The sequence below is a fragment of the Quercus lobata genome, chromosome 8, assembly GCF_001633185.2.
Source record: "Quercus lobata isolate SW786 chromosome 8, ValleyOak3.0 Primary Assembly, whole genome shotgun sequence".
In the NCBI taxonomy this organism is placed as follows: Eukaryota; Viridiplantae; Streptophyta; class Magnoliopsida; order Fagales; family Fagaceae; genus Quercus; species Quercus lobata.
The window spans coordinates 23,677,282-23,690,386 of NC_044911.1; the positions used below are offsets into that span (position 1 = coordinate 23,677,282).

The window sequence follows — 13,105 nt, forward strand, 5'->3', positions numbered from 1 at the left end:
AGTCATCCAAATAATCTATTAATTAGCATTTAATATCTCTATGAAATCATCCATAGTGAAACAAATTCAATGGTTACTGTTACTTTGTTGATAGAGTTTCAACCTATGGCGTGCGTTTCTGATGATTGTACTCTTTATCATTAAACCAAGGCACCAATCAGTTTTTGGTGTCAACAGAAATTGAATCTCATGTCTCTTATTCAACAATCAAAAACTTTATTAGTTGAGTTAACTGAAACCCATGTTATTGTCACTTTGTAAATCACTACATCTTAAGTCCTTGAGTCCCTAATTTCATCTCTTGATTATTCTTACATTATTATGGAATCTAATTCTATTGAATATAAATTTTAGTAACTCCTTACTAAAATGATCATCTCCTTCATTCAAGCATTAACTTCTCATTTTAAATCCCAAAACTATTGTAATGGTTGCTCCCCACTCCTACCTCTTTTAACAAGGGATTTCCACATCATTAGTCACATGTAAATCAAACAACTTTCTAGCAAATTCAGTCACATGTGACTTTTCACACGTCTTATCCTTCTTATGACACTTGTAATTTTATTATAATACTTTAAGGTAAGAATGAGGAGAAAAACTTTTACTAGTTTATGAGTACACAAACCTAGTATGGTTTGGGAGTAGATGTTTAGAGACAATTGTTGTTCAATTAATTATAGATTTTGTGAAGATTATAATTGATCCTTCTAAGGAGTTGGAGTATGGATTCATTGAGAGCTTGATTTCTCTTTGTTTGCAGTTATTAGGTTGGTTATTAGGAGGACGCCAACGAGGACCAAGATCAAATGTTTTGAAGAAATTATCACGCACATAAATGTTTTAATGGATGAACGAGATACTGACAACTATCAATCAATAAATTCGAGCAAATAAGATGGAGTGAAAAATGATACCTCTAAGAGATGGTATTAAGTGTAATGAAAATTGGAGTAATGCCTCTCACATGGGATGGGCTCCACACATGTAGACCCCACCCCCATATGAGAGGCGTTACACCTATCCCAATTACATATAGAATTTTCTTCTCCTCTAAAGATGTTCAAAGTCAATGTGGATGCAGCACTAGCAAAAGAGAATGGGAGAATGGTAGTAGTACTTAGAGAAAAGATAGTCCTTAAAGCATGGAGAAAATACATCCCATCATCCCCTCCTCCTCTGGTGCCTAAAGTTGAACCTTTCAGGTGGGCAAATAAAAGGATCATGGAAGAAGACACAAGTAACGTTACTCTAGGTGATGCAACGCAAGAAGTTGAAGCCATGAGGATGAAAGGAGGGGACCTTGGGTATTAGGGGTGTGCTTAGGCCAGATTGAGGGGTTTTTTCAACCCAGCCCATCATGATAGGTTAAAAAAATCCAATCCAACCCAACACATCTCATCACAGGGGTTCAACCCAAACCACATGGATTGGGTTGGACTTTTTTTTTTAATTACTATTATTATTATTATTATTATTATTATTATTAAATTGAGCATTAGAATAACACCACCACAAATAAGGAAAAATTTATAATAATATAATCCTAAGCATAACACCAAACCAACATAATATGAGGAGTACATAGGATTTGGAATTTATTTAGGAAGAGGGGCAAAAAAGTAAATAACAAAATTGTATAATATATTTTTAAATATATACATTAAATATTTTTTAATTTAAATATATATTAAATATAGGTAGGTCGAGTTAAGTTCGACAAATTTGTAAATCTTATAACCTGAACCAAATTTGACACACCCAAAAAAAAAAAAAAAAAAATTCCCAACCCAACCCACCAACCCCTAAAAGTAAACTCAACTCAATTGGTTGGGTTGGATCGGATTAGTTTTGGCTAATTGGCTACATACCTCTAATTTAGATCTGCAAGTGGTTGTTATATATATAAACAAGGGTATCCTGCAGTCCCTCTCGTTCCACACACACTAGGTTATTATAAGGAAGAATCCCATAAGATGACCCCATGCTGGCAAGAGGTTTCAAACCTAAAATCTCATAAATATCATGAGACCTAGAAACCACTAAACCAACTCCTTAGGGTTATAATATCTTTTAACTATGTGGGGGAAGAATGTAAATTGCAATTTTGATTTAGTCCATGATTTTGAAGGGCCAATCATTTTCATAATCTTTCCTAGGGGTCTAAAGTTGTACCATCGCAAAAATTTTCTCATACATCAAATATATGAACCTTCCATCTTACTGTATGTAGGTTCCACAATAGTGTAAAACCACCCACATTCACATAGTAAGAAAATGTTTCTCTCCAGCTATATCTTTTTATTAGATGTGAATTTTGAAAATACAACCATTAAATTGTATGTTTTTACTATTCTTCATGCTTGCGAAATTTCAAGAATATCGAATATCAATAGCTATGTCTTCAATAAAATATTTAAATTCTAAATTTAGGCATAAAAAATAAGTTTATTGATTAAATAGTAAATAACAACGAAATTTGACATGCGTATTAAGAATATAAAGAACATGCAATCTAACGATTAAATTTTCAAAATTCACATCTAATAAAAAAATATAAGAGAAGTTTAATGAGAGGGAAAATGCATATATCTAATGCATGAGATATATTATCATACCTTACTCTTGGATTTTTAAGTTTTAATTAATACGAAATTGTCCATTTAGCCAAAAAAAAAAAAAAAAAATTTGATATTATAAGTTATAACTTAACCCCCCCCTCCCTCCCCCTTCTCTCTCTCTCTCTCTCTCTCTCTCTCTCTCTCTCTCATACAGAATTGACAAACCAAGGCATTTAATTGAGGATTAAAATTAGTAATCTGAAAACAATAGCCCTTTATGTTTTGAGTTTGAAATATAATGCAGAAGTGCACCCTTACGTATCTTTAATACCCCCCCCCCCCCCTCCCCTCCTCTTTTTTGCTCTCATGTAAATTGAAAATAGTAAATTTGTATTTCACCAAGAAATGTGGATATAAGAATTAACATGGATATAAGAATTAACACAAGCCATCTAGAACCATTTTCTCTACCAGCGACAACCCAACTGCAGATATTACAAATTTACAACTACTGAAAAAGAGAGCACGGCAATAATTCACTTTTCCATATGAAATTCTCACTCAAGTGTAAACTGGATGTCAATGGGAAATTTGGTTTCAGCTCTGGATATGACAAACTAAAGTATGGTTCCACTATTTTTCTTTCTGAATTTATTTCTCCTATTCTCTTCGTGCATTTTAAACATAATAATGTGTGTGAGAGAGAGAGAGAGAGATTAGAACCAACACAGAATCAATTCTTTCATTTTTCTAAAATATATACAATTAGAGAAGTACCTTTAAATGACAAAAATAGCTAGAAGCAGCTACCTTATCCGATTCTTGAATAGAAATTCAACATTTTCAGGAGAATCAGAATTCCTCCTCGCGGTAATCTGTACAAGCGCACCATCAGCAAGCATGTGTTGCAACACTCTTGCTATGTTCTTTGTGTCATCAATCCCAAGATGGTGACTTCCCACCAGTGGGATACGAAGTTCCTTCATCATAGTCATCATTCCTGTGGCCTGTCCTCCAAAACCAGATAAACATATCATTAAGAATGATAGTAAAAAATCGTAAAGAAATGGTGAATATAAGGTGTCAAGTCAGAAACATTAACAGTTTACTTGGATTTTTTAACATTAGCTTTGACTCTGAGTTGACAAGGCGCCAATCTGAGATATAGTTTTTTTCATTTTTTTATCCCCACACATCATGCTGCTAGATAACAATTTGAGATATAGTTATTCGTGACATAGCTTGACCTTATTGGAATTGAATACAGTAGCAACCATGCTCAAGTTGGGAATCAGGGTCTAGAGTTAAGAAGTTTAGGGTCAACTCAAGTTCATTGGTTCATATTATATGGTCTGTCCAGTTATTGGATTAATTGATGCTCTGAATTGTTGCTTGATATCTATCTGATATCAACATCATAAAACCAAAATTGAGCACCAAACCCAAACCAACCACAAAATGTACACGCTACAAAGAACCACTCTTTTATAAATTCCATAATGCCACATCAATAGTTAAAAGACAACTAGATCACGTTTTTTTAAACCTAAAAGCTGTGAAATTGTGTGAACTTACCCTCCTCTTATAGAAATTTAGATAGACATCTTTGAGATTGATCCACTCCATGAAATATGGAGGAAGCTTCATCTTTGAGACTTTGCATTGCTGAAGGACCTTTGTTTTCAAGTCCCAATTTCCACTAATGAAAGAAAACCAAAGATATGTGTCAAAAAAAAAAATTGTTGTAGAAGTTGTTTTTACTTTTCACCTTAAATGGTGAATTTAGTAGATAATTATACTATTCAAGTAGGAACCATGATTCATAAGATTGAACATCAGGACTATATTTGACCATAGTCTTAGTTTTCCACCTCTAAGGGTGCAGTTGAACAGAAGAGGCTCACCTCCCGTTTAAATATCTCCAGTTTTCTCCCATTTTTAAGTAGATGAGTGACACATGGCAAAATAACATCTAAAGGTCTTAAAAAAGGCAAGTCAACCAAAGGTTTTTTTTTTTTCCTTTTCCAGTGTCCAACATCACGTTCTGCTCTTTCTCAAAAAAAAAAATCACATTCTGCTTTCTCTCTGTGTCCCCAATACACCACTGACAAAGCATTGGAATTTGCCAGAGATGAAGAGTCAGAAGTACAACAAATAGATCTGGTCACCTCAGTGGTGGAGATCCGCCGTAGCCATTGCTGGTGTACGGCGCACTGAAGCGGCAGCTAAAGGCGACGACGAGTGGATCGGTGGTCAGAAAAGGAATATGGGGACCAGATTCCTGGGTTTTGCATATCGGAGGTCGGTGAGGGGATTTGTGGTGTTGGTTTTGTGAAGGGATTTATGAAAACTCATAGATCTGAAGGGAGGCTCAGATTGCTCATGGTTTTGTACTTGCGATGGCTTTTGATGGTGGTGAGGCAGCGGCAGAGACTTGGCAGCGTCATGGATCACAGTGGTGGATTTGTGTTGTGGGTGACTGTGATTTGTTGTGAAGGGGAGAGGCAAGAGAAAAATGAGAAAGCGATGGTTTTTTTTCTAACCCTTTGATTTTTATTTTTCCATGTGTCACCCATCTACTTCTACTTAAAAATGGGAGAAAATTAGAGATATTCAAACTGAAGGCGAGCCTCTCCCCAGTTGAACAGTCTTATGCTGCATGGTGTAAACTACAGGTACCAGTTATGGGTCTGACAGCATAAGAATATTCCATTTCAAATCTTAAGTATTCAATATCAAATGAATCATAAAAGTTTTCTACAATAGTTGTCAGCAAAAAGGAGACAGACAAATGGTTTGCCAAGTGCATAGGAAAATTATGAAATCACAAAAAGAGCACAACCTTACCAAGTTACAAAAGCTGCTTGATTAAGACGCCCACCCAATTCCTTTTCCCACAAGTGATGCTGAGCCAACCAAACTTCAAATTGCTGGAGAACTTCTGTAAATGGTATAGCTGTATCATGCCAGACACTGCAAACTTACGTAAGTTATATTAATCGGCTAGCTGCATATATAAAATACAAGGATTGTGCTTCAGAGAAGCTATTATATTTGATAATGGAATATCCAGGATAAAAAATTATTATGATAATAGAATTCAGCATACATGAAACAAAACACATCCTAAAAAAATTATTTTATATAATCAAGGTGAAAATTGATCATGTCAATAAGCTTCATTGAACATTTAATAATATTGCATAGAGAATTTGAGTGGTTCCTCGGCCATTTGAGAAAAACTTAAAGAGGAAACAAAATTATAGGGATGGGCTGGGGATGTTGGTGATTGTAGAGGGGCTCCATGGGCATCTTTTAATAAATTACTAAAAATAAAAAAGAATTATATTAGTCATGGAGTAGAAAAAATCTACCAAATAAGATGGTAGGTAAACATTAAAAAGAGTTTGCAGGACTCAAGTAAATTAGTACCATACCGATCAACCCCAAACTTGCCATATTTTCCTTCAATATATTCATTTATTCTTTGCTCACTCATTTCTGAGGGCCTCACAAACCTGTAAAAGAATAATGGAAAAGTAAGATAAAACGATAAGCCAACCTAAAAATGTACTCCTCAGATCTGAATTATTGTTCCAAAAAATCTGAAGAAAAAAAGAAAGAGAGAATTTTAATGATTTAAAAATCCAGTTTAATCTTCTTTGATACAGAGCCAAAGAAGACATCACAAGCAAAGATGCCCCATTAATTGTTTTAAGAGTTAGATCTTTGGACATACTAAACAATGATTACTCCTCTGGTAGACACATTTCAACATGGAAAAGAGCTGTCTGTTTTGCATGGCAATTTTCTATCTGACCAAGAAAAGAAATATAAGTACATTTCTAAGATTCAGATATTCAAAACTAAGAAAAGAGATGTCTGTTTTTCATGAATTTTCTATCTGAACAAGAAAAGAAATATAAGTACATTTCTAAGATTCAGATATTCGAAACTAAGAACTTGCTCTCATGACCTTCATAATCGCCACTCAAGCATGCAAGTACCTCTTTCTTATACCCAGCAAAAAGAAAAAAGAGAGAAAAAGAAAGGAGAGAGGAGAGTTTTAATCTCTTTTTCAAATGATCCCAAATTTATTGAAAATGCAAAATAGGGTGAGACTATATCTATCAACCTGTGGAAAAAGTCCATGACATCCATGGTTTTGGCATTTATCATTAGAACTGGAAACTCAAGAATCTCAACTCTGCCCTCCAAATCAAGCACCAGGAAAAAATCTAGGTTCTGAGAGCGAATATGTTTTAACTCAGCAATATTCACTTCAAGGTCCCTGGAGCAATCATGATTGAATTTCTCTAAGTGAATGGCATCATCCATCTGCACAACAAAGCAGCTAGAATACAGATCAAAAGTCTTCAGGCATTCAAAATCAATATATTGTTACACAGGCATGACATAAGTTCTTTAGATACAAATTCTTAAGTTTGATTAATATGTATTTTAAAAACAAAAAGGTGGGTCCTAGTCCTTAGACACACAGCAAGTAATGACAAAGGTGGATCCATTGTCTGTCTCCAAAGCAATTGTGTGCTACTAAGTATAGATTTGCTTTGAGGTATTGATGTTCTTTTAGAAAGCTCCAAAATAGATTATGGACCTAGGATATGGACATGTAAGGCATTGGATAAAAATGACTCACAAATTTGATTCTTAACTGCCATTGAATGATAAGCATGATTTTTTTTTTTTTTTTTTTGATAGGTAATGAAAAAGTTTATTAAAAAAGAAGCCAACCCGAGTACATTGGGAATTATCGAACTATGAATCAGGAAATAATGGGGCAAGGGTTTCAAACAAAGTAATGGTTTGCAACAACTGCAAAAATAATCACCATTGTTTTTTACACCTACCAATTATACATTTACAGAATTCTGTCAGAATCATCCTCCAGAAAGTAAAGATGATTCAAATTCTGAAGCTAAACATGCGGGTTCCAGTGACATATTTAGTAGTCAGGGGGGAAAGTTTGAATTAATGTCCATGATTATTGTAAGCTGACCAAGTTTTGTTTCACAACAAGAATCATAGGCTGGAAACATGATATATTGTTTTATTGATGGCTAGTGAATTCTAAGTAATAGTTTCTCAATTTATTAATTTCTAAAAGTTGTGCCTTGAGCTTGACAAGGTGAGTGATGGAACTTATTTTCACTCTATCAGGATGCAAGATTATTTATTTATTTATTTTTATAATCAATGGTATTTTATTAATAGGATGGTTACTTCATACCAACGATGATGAGCACGATAACCTAAAAGATTTACAAAAAACTTATGCACAAAAGTTAAGTGATTCTGTAAAATCTAGAAGGGAGTTACTACATGTAAGACCCGACACTCTAGACCAATCAAACATGAGTTCAAATTAGCAATGATTCCAACTAGACCTTTAATTTTTCTGAATCTTAAAAAATAGGACTATCTTAGTCCTTCCACCATAGCCACATCAAACATAACGGGAAAAGTTACAAATGTTTGATAAGTGCTCCCTAAACTAATTCCTCCAAGTGAACAAGAGATCAACTACCCTTCTTGGTAACACCCATTAAATCCCAAATGCGCTAAATACTAGATCCATAAAGCATATGCAATATCACTAGGGATCAACAAATGATCTACCGTCTCCCCACTACACTGGCACATGTAACACCAACCAGCTAAATAGAAACCTCGCTCGATGAGATTATCACAAGTAAAAAATCTTCCCCCAAAGATGCTGTCCAAATAAAGAATGAGGCCTTCTTAGGGGCCTTAACACATCAAATACTCTACTAGGGGAAAGAATTAGTCAGCGTACCTCAAGTAGCCTCATAATAGGACTGAACATTAAAGCCACCACTCCCTCTCAAACTCCATCTCATCTTATCACACCCCACCTTCCTAGGGAATCTGGAGTATATTAGATCTAGGAAAGAATTAACTAACTCCAATGCCCAATCGTGAAAATCTGTGTGAAATTTCAGATTTCAAATCCGCACTTCCCCATATAACTAGCTATTCATAACTTCACTAGAGCCAGTCGGTTTATTGAAATAATTTTAAGTATAGTAATTAATACTAAGAATGTGACTCTTTTCAATGAACTAAGGCATTCTGATCAGCTGAGCAGGCGTATAGGTCAGGGTACAAGTCTCTTAGAGATAAATTCTCACACCATATATCATGAAAACACCTTACTCATGTGCCGTCCCCCATCTCAAAATACACAAATTGAAGAAAACTGTCCCATCCCGCACTAATACTCCTCCAAAGGCTACACCCATGAGTCCCTTTAACTGAATTCAAAGTCCAACCTCATTACTCCCTTTACTTCATAGTGATGATCCATCTCCATAAATGTGTGACCTCATTCCCAAATCTCCATAATCATTTCCCCAATAAGGCTTGATCAAAACTTCAGCAATGGGAGAACAAATGCCACCAATGAGAACTGAAACTCCTCATCCAAGGCATTCCACAACTAATCTACTTTATATGAGACCAAAGCTTGTGTCCTATGAATAGATGCGGACTTTAAAGAAGGGAATCGGGCTTTTAGTTATAATACTTGATAAGTGTTGGCTCAAATGGCACTTCTTCCTCTCAGAAATGTGGGTGGAGGGTCAAGTCATGGATTCAAAACATACTAGGTATGTATGTAACAAACCAATCAAAAAATTACTCGATAATAATACTAGACAATACAAATTGTGTAGCCAATTTCTCTTTAAGAAGAACACCTTGACTGGGCTTGTCACTATATAACCTTCACCCAAAAAACTAGAGGACAACCTAGGAAGCATGGACATGGATACGGATACAGGGACAAGTACAAGTACGACATGGCAACACGACAATTTTTAAAAAAATTAGGACATGACATAGTGGGGATATGCATATTAATTAATTTTTATTAAATAAATTTTTATTTTTATTTTTATTTTTAAATATTGTTAAACATTTATTTTTTTTCATATAATGCTAAACATATATCAATTTAAGAGCAATAATGGATAATAAAGTGAATTCATGACTAATAGATGATGTTTATAAATTAGAATACAAAGTAAGAATAAGATCCAAAAGAGAAAATAAAAGATAATTAGATAAGTGTTCAAGATTTTTTTTTATATGTAATAAGATTTATTGATATATAAAAAAAAAAATATATATATATATATATAAATAAAAAAGGACACCCTAGTACACAGGAAGTGTAAAGGGGTCAAATACAAAAATTACAAGAATCAAGAAAATCAAAGATAGAAGAGAATGATTGGTTTTGCAAGGCAAACGGCCAATCCAAAAAAGTTCTAAAGAAAGATAACTTGAGATCTGGTATGGATCTCTCAGTATTTTCAAAACACCTGTTGTTTCTTTCCCTCCAAAGACACCACATTAAACAATGGGGAATAGTTATCCATATATGACCATTTCGATGACGACCAAACCGGCATTGCTAGCAAGCAAGGAGCTCCACAACTAACTTTGGTATAACCTAACTTACTCCAAATAAAACCAAAACCATAGACCACAAATCCATAGCAACCGGACAGTGAAGGAAAATATGGTCAACCGATTCACCATTACACTTGCACATATAACAAATCCAATATCCAAACCTTCCTTTTTCATAAATTGTCAATTGTCAAGCATTTCCCCAAAGCAGCAGTCCAAACAAAGAATGCCACTCAAGAAGGGGTTTTTAGCTTCCAAATGCTTTTCCAAGGGAAACAAAAATCATTAGAACCCACTAGAAGACTGTAATAATCATTAACCATGAATCTCTTATTTCTATCTGGTTTCCAGCTCATTTTATCCTCCCCAAACCCCCTTATTGGAGAGCCATATATGGTATACATGAAGCTCAACACAGCCTGCAATTCCTGAACATGAAACCCCCCCCCCACCCCCAAAAAAGAAACTAACATCCCAAAAAAGACCCCATTAGTGAACTTCATTCGGCCACACTTGCCTCCTTAACTAGGCAAAATCTAAACAATTCAAGAAAGTTGACAGCAAGAGGTGTCTCCCCACAACAACAGTCTTGCCAAAACTTCAACCCCTCAACCCATCACCAATATCATACAGAATATAACGAGAATATAAGACTATATAAGTGTTCAAGATTAAACTAAAAAAAAAAATAAAAGATAAGTATCTCTCTCGTGACCCACAATTTAAAAAAAATGATACGATAGGGACACGGGTGCAGAAGTGTCCCAAGCGTACACGGCATCCCAAATGAAGTGTCCTAATTCTTAGAAGACAACAACAATTTCATAATTTTCACTAGAACCATAGTCATAGTTGCACCTTTTGTTTTGCCTTTACTTAAGATAAAGCTATTGGTTTCAACATGCGTTTACAAATAACTGAAATTCTAGAGGGTCTTCAACTAATGACTTCACCAAATCCAAAAAATTTCCCTTTTCCCCTTTTTTCTTTCCATCCTTTTTATTATCTATCTACCTGTTTTTATACAGTCACATACTTCAGTAGTTATTGACATATGTATTGAATACGACATGGTCAATTATAAGCCAAGTTTGATAACCCAAAAGACAAAAAAGAGAACAAAGAAAAAAATATTATTGTTTCACAACAATAGTACATAAAGGCTATTCAATCACAAAAAAAACACATGTACACGATAGAAGAACCAAAAGCTGAAGCTAGAGAGATAGATAAACATCAAATGCAGCAAAAAATGGGGGTTTAAGAGTGATGGGGTTGGTGGGTTAGGAGTTAAGGCTTACCTTAGTGCACTTGCCTTGCGTGTGGTACAAACACATGGGCTTCCAACGATTCTTACTTACTTTATGGACTGTAGGAGGGGACGATGGGTTATGAGCAGTAGTATTTGAGAGAGAGGCGAGGGTATCGAAAGCACGCATTGGAGTGAGAGAGTGAGTTGGAGAAGAGAGACAGAGAGGGATTGGAAGGAGATGGGAATGGGATAGAGAGCTTGAGCGGAAAGAAGAAACCCAAGAGAAAGTGGCTCTGGGAATGGGAAACGCCATCGCTGCTTCTCTGTTTTGGACACAGCTGAGCGATTTTGAAATAATTTATGTGTGTCAATTTGTCTTCCCCCTTTTTTTTTTCTTTTTTTTTTTATGTACTGATTTTTAGAATCGCACTTTTGTTTCTTCTTCTAAAAAAAAAAAATCTCACATTTGTGTTTTTTTTTTTTTTTTTCATTTTTCATTTTCAAAGTACTAATAATAATACTATATTTTACTAATACATTTTTAGCGTAAAAAGCTAAGTAAGCTTATATCAAACACACACAAGCAATTATTCAGAATGTTTGCAAAAAACATATTGTTTATTCTTCCCACACCCAAATTTATATCTTACTTAAATGTCAAATCATGATTAGATTTCAACATTTTCTCGTGGGTTCATCATAAAAACCTGAGCATGTTTTGTCCTTAAGCACCAATCATGAGATGATATTTAAGCAAGATGTGGATTTAGGTTTAGGAAGGAGTGCGTCTCTAAAATTATTCTAGACAAAAGATAACAAAAGCAACCCATTGTTAGATAGGATTTAAATAATGCCTCTAGCCACACCAAATTTCACAATATGCTTGGTGTCAATGTAAACATCAATTTCGCAATCAAGTAATCATTTAGGGGTGAAATCATAATTTTAAAAAATCTCCAAAGTAAATATGCCATTTGACTTGTTCATTGAACATGAGTTCCACTCTAAAATACAATTAAGTTTATAACTATCAAAACGACGTATGAAACATGACAATCGGACTTTTTATCAAAGATCAAGCCACATCAAATTTCAACGGTAAATATGTATACTTACAAAATATGTCATAATCATATGATTATGAGTTATTAATTCTAATTGATCCTAGATTAAGACAATTAAAATTAATTATATGTCACAATCTTATTAATTTGATTTTAAGACAATGATGTAATTAATAATAGTAAAAAAATCCTATAAAAAATCACTATTTTTTTTCTCTCCTTGAAAAAAGAGTGAAAATTGAAAATTATTAATATTGTTAACTATCAAATGGCTTAGAAATAGCTAGAAAACTTCTGAATATCCTCAAACAGATTAGAAAATTGAGCAAAATCAGCCAAAAAGTCAAAATTGGATTCAAATCTTCCTTAGAGTCTAAGACACAAGTGACAATCGACACCTTGTCACACAAACATGGGCGTCGATCGGCAGCTATGTCCAAATTACCACTAAATTCGATTTTTGGCTCACCTTATCAACCCTAAACGCAATTTTAACTTGCATGAGGATTAAAAAAAAAAAAAAAAATTTTTTAGAGGAATGAAAAGGAGGGAAATTTTTACCCTCTAATTCATTCCCCTATATACATAAACCTCCCACCATCAAATACAAAATCTTGAAATTCAAATCTTTTGCAAATGAAACATTTATTGATAATTGATTATCTTAATATTTTACAAGCATATAAGGTATGAAATAAATGTAATCCAATAATGAGATTGTCTCAGCAAAAGTCATCAAATTGAAAGTAATTAAATACCACACGAGGGTG

General features: G+C 34.2%; 1 protein-coding gene across 1 annotated transcript; it reads right to left on the bottom strand.

Moving 5' to 3' along the window:
* Positions 1–3,080: 3,080 nt before the first annotated feature.
* Positions 3,081–11,647, bottom strand: LOC115958399 (uncharacterized exonuclease domain-containing protein At3g15140). The gene is made up of 6 exons (XM_031076820.1): positions 11,321–11,647; positions 6,697–6,899; positions 5,999–6,079; positions 5,409–5,534; positions 4,137–4,260; positions 3,081–3,568 (listed from the first exon to the last, which is right to left on the bottom strand). The coding sequence occupies exons 1-6, from the start codon at positions 11,582–11,584 to the stop codon at positions 3,368–3,370; spliced, it is 999 nt and encodes a 332-aa protein (XP_030932680.1). The 5' UTR covers positions 11,585–11,647; the 3' UTR covers positions 3,081–3,367.
* Between the last annotated feature and the right edge of the window lie 1,458 nt (positions 11,648–13,105).

Bases quoted from the DNA above. Each gene is read 5' to 3' on its own strand.
- LOC115958399 (XM_031076820.1), bottom strand. From the start codon at position 11,584: ATGGCGTTTCCCATTCCCAGAGCCACTTTCTCTTGGGTTTCTTCTTTC. The intron at 6,900-11,320 runs GTAAGCCTTAAC...TTTGTTGTGCAG, and splicing joins CGCAAGGCAAGTGCACTAAG to ATGGATGATGCCATTCACTT. The intron at 6,080-6,696 runs GTTGATAGATAT...ATTCTTTTACAG, and splicing joins GTCATGGACTTTTTCCACAG to GTTTGTGAGGCCCTCAGAAA.